The sequence below is a fragment of the Penaeus japonicus genome, unplaced genomic scaffold (genome assembly GCF_977035675.1).
Source record: "Penaeus japonicus unplaced genomic scaffold, GWHDUDI00000001_assembly GWHDUDI00000022, whole genome shotgun sequence".
NCBI lineage: Eukaryota > Metazoa > Arthropoda > Malacostraca > Decapoda > Penaeidae > Penaeus > Penaeus japonicus.
In genome coordinates this window covers 5,418,519-5,428,518 of record NW_028234424.1, presented here as the reverse complement: position 1 = coordinate 5,428,518, position 10,000 = coordinate 5,418,519, and the positions used below count along the sequence as shown (strand labels likewise).

Here is a 10,000-nt window from a genome sequence, read left to right as displayed (position 1 = left end):
TAGGCCTACATTTTTGCACGTGTCAGACCGTTCTTAGTTGCTGTTTTTTTCTATAATCGAAGTAAGTCTATTATTTATATTATTATAAAGAGCGCAAAAAATATAAAATCACCAGGGATATTTGAATATCTAAAAGTGAAACACTTTATCAAGACAATATAGTAAAATCGAACGGAGAAAACATTCGAATTTCCCTAAAAAAAATAAAGTATTGAAAAAATATTGAGAAAGACAAAATATCTTTAACATTCAATAGATTTTAATTTTTAAAAATGCATCTACGAGAGGGAAAATACATTATTGTCATATACTAGAAAGAAAAGAGTTCGACGCTGCTAATGAGTTTAAAAAAATAAAATAAAAATAAAAAATAAAAAAAGTGTTGGTCATAAGAATTAAGAAAACGACTCTGTTTGTTCTTCGAAACATCTCTTCTTATTTCCCATTTTCCAGCCGATTTAGAGGGACAAAAAGGACGTAAGTAGAAACAAACAACACATAGAGTTTTAAAGACCAATGAGTTATAATAGCAACAGCATTTATAATACATTTCGATCAATATTTCCTTTGAATTAACACGTGAATCTTCGCCATGCCAAAGGGCTCGAGTAAAGAGAAACGTTTATATATTTCATAATCAGCTGCAGCTTCAGATTTGTTAGCAGGGTTAGTATTTAGTACCGCGGCACTATTCGTTAATTCGGGGGAATTAGATATCGTTAAGTATAAGAATGAGTGAGTGTTTGTGAGACTGTTTATTGAAAATTATCTGCCGCGTCAACAGCTGGTTATTGGCGGCGTAATCTTATCATTTTTTCAATTTCCACATTTCATTTGTTATAATATATTTTTTTTTAATACTTCAAAACATATTTTGCACGTATTGATTTTAAAAATATAACCTATTGTAACTCATATAGTAGATTTGTTTACCGAAGGAAAGTGTGTCACAGTGAGAGAGAGAGAGAGAGTGTGTGTGTGTGTGTGTGTGTGTGTGTGTGTGTGTGTGTGTGTGCGTGCGTGTGTGTGTGTGTGTGTGTGTGTGCGTGCGTGCGTGTGTGTGTGTGTGTGTGTGTGTGTGTGTGTGTGTGTGTGTGTGTGCGTGCGTGCGTGTGTGTGCGTGCGTGCGTGTGTGTGTGTGTGTGCGCGCGCGCGCCTTGAACTGATTATTATGTTTTGAATGATATAGTGTTTTATAACTTGCACTACAGTAGATCCAATGTAATGCCAATAATATATGTATTTGTAAGTTCTTGGTACATTCAGCCTCCTGAGATCCTACTAATAGGGGAGAACGTCAATATGTCACGCGCAATCACTGTTGGTTGGTTGGCAAAAGATCGATTGACGCTCATTTCAATGTTCCTCACATTTTCAAGTCTTTGTCACAATTGTTTTCATAGTTTAACCAATGGAATATCTTGATAAAGCCGTACATATGAAAAGTGTCAGGGGAGTGCCTTGTAATAAATCATAAATTAATAATAACGATGATAACGATAATGATGATAACAATTTAGAGAGCTCCTATAATTTCGGTAAAATTAGGACTGCCTCTGTATTGTGATTCGGAATTATCCCCAGTGTTTAAGGAAATGGCCAGGGTGCGGGATTTGCCAGCTGAGAACGTTACTCCTGCACTATACAAGTCTCTCTATAGTTTTTTTCTCCAGTAAAGAGAGAAAAAAAATAAATACACATTTCTTTGCGGGGTATGGCAATCGCTGTTTTCTTTCTCTTTTTTTTCTCAGAATTACAAAAATGTCTTTCTCGAGATGCGTCGAATGCTCCCACGGAAAGCCGAAGTCCATGCCCGCGGCGATGGGGCTTTCCACCATCAGCCCAAGTGCAAACCCAAAGACAGGCTTGGGCGAGAGCTCTTCGCGAACGCCCATCGTTTCCCTCCCTTACGTATGCAATATATGCGTCCAGAGGTACACTAAATGCTCTGCATACCAATACTTCGGGGAGCGGAGAGAAGAGGTCAAGGTGGAGGGCGTGAGGCGGAGAGAGGCGGGAAGGAAAGGGGTGGATTTGGAGGAGGAGGAGGAGGAGGAGGAGGAGGAGGAGGAGGAGGAGGAGGTTGTCAAGAAAGTCAAGTTCCAAGCAGTGGTCTGGAACATGATCAAGGTCGAGAGAGAAAAGGAGGAATATCCGAAAGCCTCTGTCGAGGAATCGGAGCAGGACCCGGAAGGAAACGTGTCGGATGAGAAGACGTCCTTTGACCTCCCTCTGGACATGCAGGAGTCGGGGTCTACTAAGCTGGAATCAGAAGGTAAAGACTTCCAGGATTTTTTCTTTGTGTTGTTATTCAGCACGTAAAATAACTTTTATTCGCTACATCTTACTGAAAGCGATTGATACCAATAATGAATATGAGGGATGAAGATTTTATTTCATCATAAATAACCGAATAGAATTCGTGACTCCCACAGATCCGTCGGTTTCATCGCAGACAAACGCCCCGGGTGCTGCGTGTGGTACGAGGCTGACGTTTATCAAAGATAGCATCGTAAGCGAACATTTTTTTATTGTTATCATACTTTTTATTGTTATTGTTTTATTTGTCTTTATCGTTATTGTCATTATCATCATCATTATTATTATTATTGTTGTTTTTATTATCATAATTATTATTATCATTACTACCATCATTATAATTATCATTATCATCATTGTTATTAAGATTATTATTATTATGATTATTATCATTATTACTAAGATTATTATTATTACTATTATTACTATAATTCTGGTTAACAATCTGGTAATTAAATCATATCTGTAAAGAATTTTGAAGAAAAAGAATAAAGCCACGTTAATTCCCATCCCATTACTGCCCTCAGTGCCCATATCACGCCGAGAAAACCCTCCCGACGTCGCTATACCTCTCATCCTCCAACACGTGCCGGAGGGTGCTGGCGAAGGAAGGCCTCCGCCCAGACGTGACCTTTGGACCATACATAGGATCTTCCATCAAGGTATCTTCATCGCGAAAGTTTATAGATCATGGATGTATTAGTTAAGAGAAAGGTGCACCCGTGTTCCTCTCTCAGTCTGCGTCACACGATTAAGCAAACCCTGTCAGGAGTGGCAAAAGCCCGTCACCTGGCAAATTCAATGTGCAACCAGGGAAATGCCAGTGCAATGCCGCACTCAGACACCTATTATTAGCATTAGTCATTCATCTACTCGATTATATATCAACAGAATTACTCCTGGCTATCGGACATGCTCGATCGTGTGTGGACATGGCATCAGGCTTGAGTTTAAGAATATACTTTGGGATAATCAGTGGTAGGACTTGCCTCTCCTTATTATGTTATTATTTCTTCCCTTCGCCCTATACAGGCCGGCTCGGTCCAAGAGCAGGACATGCACGCCGATAGGAATGTCAGGAACTGGATGTACCTCGTCCGGAAAACTAGCGATGACGCCCTGGCCAACCTTCGGATCTGCATGATTCGAGGAAAGGTCTTTTACAGAACCATTCGTTCCATCCCAAGGTAGGAAAATATTCGAATAATTGAATGGCATTGGTGTTTGAAAAAAAACGAACTTTAAGTTCTCCCTCATTCTTAGAATTTGATTGATTAAACATGATTTATAATTAGCATGAACATCAAAAAGTTATATATTTTCTGAATAGAGCTGGACCTACTGAAGTGGTTGGGCGTGTCTTGACGGTCTCTTTGTCTCTCAGGAATGCGGAATTGTTGCTGAAATCGAACATTTGAAGCCAGGGGATTCGAGAAGGCTACGGACGAGGGTCACGGACATGTTTTTCGTTTTTCTTTTTTTATTTAATTTTTTATTTTTTGCACCTTGAAAGATGTTTTCTAAGGTGTTTTATATTTTGTATTTTTATATATCCCCTGTTCATTTTTCAGGAAACGAATTATATGAAAAGTATTAAAGGTCTTTAATAAAAAAAAAATAATAATATTTAATTTGCATACAATGGCGTTTTTCGTTTTTCTTTTTTTTTTTATTCTTTGCACCTTGCAAGATGTTTTCTAAGATGTGCAAACGTGTTTTATATTTTGTATTTTTATATATCCCCTGTTCATTTTTTTCAGGAAACGAATTATATGAAAGGTATTAAAGGTCTATAATAAAATAAAAAAATAACATTTCATTTGCATACAATGGCGTTTTTCGTTTTTCTTTTTGTATTTTTTTTTTTTTTCACCTTGCAAGACGTTTTCTAAGATGTGCAAAGGTGTTTTATATTTTGTATTTTTATATATCCCCTGTTCATTTTTTCAGGAAACGAATTATATGAAAGGTATTAAAGGTTTTTAATAAAAAATAACATTTCATTTGCATACAATGACCCGAGTTGTGTTAAAAATCTGTTTCACAATCATGTGAATACAAAACAGTAATGCATACAGATTATCAATACTGATGTTGCTCTGCATTACAAAGAGAAGATAGATGGAAAATATTCCCTAACCCTGTCTGTAACTAAGGATAAAATATTTGTTTCCTTTTATGGCATTGAAGGCATATATGATATCACTGGGATAACCTGTCTTTCCCGTAAAATATAAACTTTAAGAAATGAACACAGGAAATGAACTTCTTTCCTAACATTGGTCTCTTTGTTATCTGTTAGCTCTCATGGGGATCAAATTATATTTTCAACATGCAAGTGTTCACTTAGGCATGGCATACTACAAGTATCAGTGATCAAGTATAATTTTATTTGGGGATAGTCATTGCAAGTTAAATGGGGGTTTATGAAAGAATTTAGGTCTTTGATTTATATATATATATATATATATATATATATATATATATATATATATATATATATATATATATATATATTAGAAATAATTCAGTTAATATATCTTTTAACACTACAGTATAAAATGTGTACTGCATAATATTACTAGAAATATACAGTACTAGCTACATGAAAAGCAAATATCATTTTAGTTAACGCAATCTAATCTGGCAAACATAATGGCAAAGTTATTCATACACAAGAGCACTATTAGAAATAGGAATCTTCTTCTTCGAGTGCCAATTCAGGCCCTGAGGTTGGCTATCATGCGTCTGAAGCCAGCCCGATCACCAGCACACAGCAACAAATCTAGCACCTTGCACCCAACTGCCAACATCAGTTCTTCAAGAATGCCTTACACAGATTTCAGAGACTCGTTTGGTCATGAGCAGATTGCTTGAGCACCTTAAGGGAAAGGACAATTGGCTATAGGGAGTCCTCTGTTTGCAAACCAACTGCATCCATCATAAGTTTTTAATTTAGAATATAACGCACCCAAGAAAATGGTGGTCAGAAGTACCACTGAAGTGGTTCTGACGTATTATTCAGACAAATATATGTTTTTCTCTTCTTTTTAACACTCAGTGGTGTTTTAGGATATAGGGAATAGTATGAACATCTTGGGACTGTCATTTTGAAGGTCAAGTATTTAGAATCAAGAGAGATGGCAAGAGATAATTCCATTCCATGTGGTTCCATTAAAGCCGCAGTCACATTGGCAGCCAATATATGCAATTGCAATAAATTATGACAATATAGTCATCTTAACCACTACATTGTCACAATACTTTCTGGTCACACTTGGAGCCATTGGTTCTTCAGAGCTCCAACCAGAATGTTATGGAAAGTAATGCTAATGGGAGCATATGGGCATTTTTTATCTGCATAGCTATAGCCTTGCAATTTTGATATGTTGTTTGTGTGCGTTCACTAATGATATGTAAATTTCATGAAGTTTGGTTCATAACTCTTTTATGTGTAACTTACTTCGAAATATTTTAAAATGTTTGGAATTGAATGCATCCTATAATTTTCAAGCAGTTGCTTTGAAAAAAAAATCTATAGATACCTCTCACATGTCTAAAATATGGCAAGAGAAATTTGTTTTTTCTAGCTTTGTTTCTGAGAAAAAAAAAATTACACTTTCGAGTTTCAGCTCTTAATTCCATTATAAAAAGAAAATAATAATAATCATCCAGCTAAAAGATAGCTTTTTTATTGCATTAGAAGTGTAGATAAAGTAGTGTTTTTAACCAGAAAAACTCCTTGAGGAAACTTCAGTCAAAACATTTTTTTTCCATATCCGCCCAGTGATGATGGCACCTCGCAAGGGAATTTATATCATGTGGACATTTAAATTTCACTGAAATAAGTTTCTCTCATGTTAGTCTATGCCATGAGAAAAAGAAACAATTTTTGTCTTTTTGTCAAAAATATTCATTAAAAATCACACTCATGTGCTCCCCTTAAGGTCACAACTAATAACATAATAATGAGGTAATTATTACTATATGAGTATGTGATCTGACTATTTTCTCCAGAAGAGAATAGCATTTATGAAAACAAATGCCCTCTTTGGAATGGTTTTGTTTGCTCTATACATGGACATCAAACCAAAATCATTTGTCATTGTAGTGGCGAGATATAAAAAAATCAATATATATTTAGTAATGACTACAATACATTTTATTTATTTCTAAATAATGCATCATATATTCAGTATGTTTGTGTGTTTTTTTTTCTCTCTGATCTGTTGCAGGATTTTCAGTCAACCTTGGTTTCAACATTCTGGTGAGCCATGAATCATAGGAAAGCAGAAATTGCAGTTTTAGTTGCAGTAACCTCCAATAGAGTTTTCGCAATGGCAGAAAATATTGGGTGCCAACTTGACCACGACTTTAACCTTGGTTATAAATTAAAGATAGTAAGGCATCTCTTATTTCAAAATATGTATCCTAAAATGCATAAGTAAAATCATGCACAGAAGTGGTAATTCTAATTTCATATGGCAGGCAATGATGTAAAACAAAAACAAAAAAAAAGTCAGTCAGCATCTATAGTATATCTCTAAAAGCATAGACTGCATAGTTATAAAAGCAAGAAAATGCTATTCTATTATGCAAAGAGTCAAAAGTCTTCTAATTACTTCTAACTATGATGCTTTGTACATATAATTAGTATTTGTATCATATAAGAGTGCCAGCTCAAACCAGTACAACACATCATGTGCCATTTCAAGAATACATCAGACAACTATACAATGGGCATTTTTGGTTGAATCAAGAACTCCAATGGGAGGCTTTCTTTAAGTTGCCTTTTATATTGCCGACTTGCTGAACATGTTCAAAAAATCATGATCTTAAGATTAAATGAATGAAAGAATGGATAGATTATATTACCATTCTGATCAAGAAATAATTGGAACTTCTCTTATCAACCTTTGTAAAAATAATTCATTCCAATTGGGTAGGATTAAATGAACACAATCTTATTTTGTTTTTTTGTTTTCATTACAGATTTCTTTAAAGCATACACTAACATAAAAATTTTGCCATGCATCTGATTTAGCTATGCAGTTCTGAGAGCTGGCATAAGGCAGGAAAGTTGTAACACACATGTTGGGGGTTTGTTCCTCTCAATACCATTTGCTATTGTAGTTTCTGTTGTCCATCCCTAAACATGGCTGACTTTAATGAGCAAACAATAAATGTTAAGAATGTTAAATTACACTATCTAAATGCATGAATAACAACTTAAAAGAGAATGGGTAGGTAGCTTGAACTACGTATTTTATATAAGTCTACGTATAAACAACATGTATGTTCAAGCAAGGCCTATATATGAGATGGACAGTGCACTCTACCTACAATATTTCATACACGTATTATGATACGAGACACCAAACATTCCTTCTAAGATGTACTGCCTTAGACACTGAATATACCAGGACCCACCTAAAATGACTTATGTCTTCTTCCAGTTCAGCACTATATGCATTAGTCTGATATATAAGAGTAACTCAAAAGTATATACTAATTTTGAGGTTGTTTAGTACTCAGGTTAAAGATTTGCAAAAAAAAAAGCTTGTCATGGCATACAATTTGCATTAAGTTTTGGTCATAATCTAATTAAACAACTAAAAGTGCAATCTCACCAAAAAAAAAAAAAAAATCACATACTGCATATAATATAAATAATCTTTTTCATTCAGAAAAGAAGAAAATTCCTTGTAAATAAACAATCCTCTCCTTCAAAAAAAAATTACCCCCCCCCAAAAAAAAAGAAAAAAAAGAAAAAAAGAAAAAGAGGAAAGAGTTAACTTACATATTGAGACATCCTACAACAAAAACATCCCTCACCCCCAATCACTCCCTTCCATTGCACACACTCAGCCATTATCGTGGGCATTAATCCCACTCGTGATTCTCGTCTTCCGACTGGTCTGCATCATTGACCTGGGGTTCGGGCAGGTGCATGTTGGACAGCAGATCCCTCATTGCAAAGAGCAGGGTGTTCACTGATGCTCGCAGGTCGCCCCCCATTCCTCGGTTCTCCCCATCCTCGCCGTCTGCTCCTCCTACAGCCTCGTCCAGTCCAGCTGCTCCTTCCGCATTCCTGAGAAATTTGTTATACATTTGTATGATGTTCTTGGCAATACATATCATAAAAAAATATGGTAATCAGACAATCAATCAAAAAAAAGAGAGAAAAACAAAAAAAAAAATCAGTTCAAAGTGAGAAAATAAAAAAATATTCTCACTCTCACTTACTCTGCCACATCTGGTGCATTAGGGTTGTAGTTGGGCAAGAGAGATCGGAAGAAAGAAGCCAAAATGTTGGAAGAGGCTGCATTCTGTTGACCTGACATTATGGGCCGACTATAGCCACAGACGGAGTCAGGAGGCGGCAAGGGGTCGAAACTCATAACTGGAGTGTTTGCTAGAGCCTGAAAAGAGCATAATAAAATATATAGGCAAATTGCACTAAAACATCACAAATCTCTGCCAAAGCCCAATATTCCCTATCTTGCAATTAGCCTCAATTGTTAAGAAATTCAGAAATCTGGCCATACTAAGTGTGCATGAATTAACAAAAAATGGTGCTGAGAAAGACAAAAGACAAAGAGAGAGAGAAATTCCTCCCTTGCTGAGGTGTAGGGATAAAGATTCACAATGGGTTCGTGTCACATAAGCAACTTGTATAAATTTTTTCATCAAAATATATCAGCAACTTTTTACATAATCTTGGAAGAAAATCATATTTCTATGAAGCCAGAAATAAAAAATCACAAAAATATAAATCATATCCATTTTTTACAATTAGCCATAAATCTTTCCCCATAAGAAGTACTCCCTATTTTCTTTTTTATTCTTTTTTCTTAATTTTTATTTCAATCCTTACTTAGGAAGACAGCAGTCAGGAAGTGTCTGTTCTACTTTTCTGTTCTACTATTTGTAAATATTATGCTCATGAAATATTACATCTAAATTAATTAATATAAAAAAAAAAACTAAAAAATAAAGTAGAACATACATGAACATCATCTTTCCACTAAAATGAGATTATTCTAACTTAAACCATTCGCGCCAGATGACGTGCTGACACATTTCGTGGTTTTTGCGTCAGACACTGTTGACTAGATATTTGGTCAAGGCCAGCGCTCGGGGTGAGTGAGCGGGCAACCCAGGCTAGTGTGCCCGAGAATCCCGACATGTGAGGCTTATGTGTTTGAAAATCCCGGCATTCTCACCATTCAGAGCCGGATTCGCCCCAGCGTGAATGAGTTAAATGGTTAAAAATTATGATCTGAAGAGCACAACCTACTTTGTACTAGATTTTTCCTTCTTTCTTTCTTTCTTTTTTTTGTATTAAAGAGGTCCTATCTCCTTTTGGGACAAGCCTCATATGCAATTACAAGTAACAAAGCCAGACTGAACTTTAAAATCAAGCTCCAACATGAAATAATGTGCCCTATTGCACCTGTCTTTAGATCGTATTTCTTTCTATGATACTCAGTTACCCTTTTACCTGCATCAGCATATAAAATTTTCAACAGCAACTTACTGGTGGCAGGGAGGCAGTCGCATCCTTGATCTCAGCTAAAATAATGTGTCTATAGATGGCCATGGGTGTTCCCTGATATCTAACTTTACGCATCTCTTGTCCCTCCTTGACCAACTGGTCCTCCTTGTCCACACGTTCCAC

The 10,000-nt window shown here is 35.8% G+C and overlaps 2 protein-coding genes across 8 annotated transcripts in view; one reads left to right on the top strand and one right to left on the bottom strand.

The window, feature by feature from the left end:
* Positions 1 to 333: 333 nt before the first annotated feature.
* LOC122247024 (uncharacterized) lies at positions 334 to 4,702 on the top strand. Of its 2 annotated transcripts, none has more exons than XM_043005958.2 (6): positions 334 to 477; positions 1,752 to 2,275; positions 2,436 to 2,512; positions 2,847 to 2,981; positions 3,352 to 3,506; positions 3,650 to 4,702. In XM_043005958.2, the coding sequence occupies exons 2-6, from the start codon at positions 1,762 to 1,764 to the stop codon at positions 3,735 to 3,737; spliced, it is 969 nt and encodes a 322-aa protein (XP_042861892.2). In that variant the 5' UTR covers positions 334 to 477; positions 1,752 to 1,761; the 3' UTR covers positions 3,738 to 4,702. The 2 variants fall into 2 exon arrangements, with proteins under 2 accessions (XP_042861892.2, XP_042861893.2); XM_043005959.2 differs by having other exon boundaries at positions 3,704 to 4,694.
* A 2,584-nt stretch (positions 4,703 to 7,286) lies between these two features.
* Nulp1 (Nuclear localized protein 1) overlaps positions 7,287 to 10,000 on the bottom strand; it is a 14,969-nt gene continuing 12,255 nt past the window's right edge. For all 6 annotated transcript variants that reach the window (XM_043005942.2, XM_043005946.2, XM_043005943.2 and 3 more), the window contains exons 12-14: positions 9,860 to 10,000; positions 8,566 to 8,741; positions 7,287 to 8,410 (exon numbers count right to left, since the gene is read on the bottom strand). The exon at positions 9,860 to 10,000 is cut by the window's right edge and continues 17 nt beyond it. In XM_043005942.2, coding sequence (XP_042861876.2) covers positions 8,203 to 8,410; positions 8,566 to 8,741; positions 9,860 to 10,000 — 525 coding nt within the window. In that variant the 3' untranslated portion in view covers positions 7,287 to 8,202. The remainder of the gene's footprint in view (positions 8,411 to 8,565; positions 8,742 to 9,859) is intronic.

Coding starts and splice junctions, on each gene's coding strand:
- LOC122247024 (XM_043005958.2), top strand. CDS start 1,762: ATGTCTTTCTCGAGATGCGTCGAATGCTCCCACGGAAAGCCGAAGTCC. Junction 2,276..2,435: donor TACTAAGCTGGAATCAGAAG/GTAAAGACTTCC, acceptor TGACTCCCACAG/ATCCGTCGGTTTCATCGCAG. Junction 2,982..3,351: donor ACATAGGATCTTCCATCAAG/GTATCTTCATCG, acceptor CGCCCTATACAG/GCCGGCTCGGTCCAAGAGCA.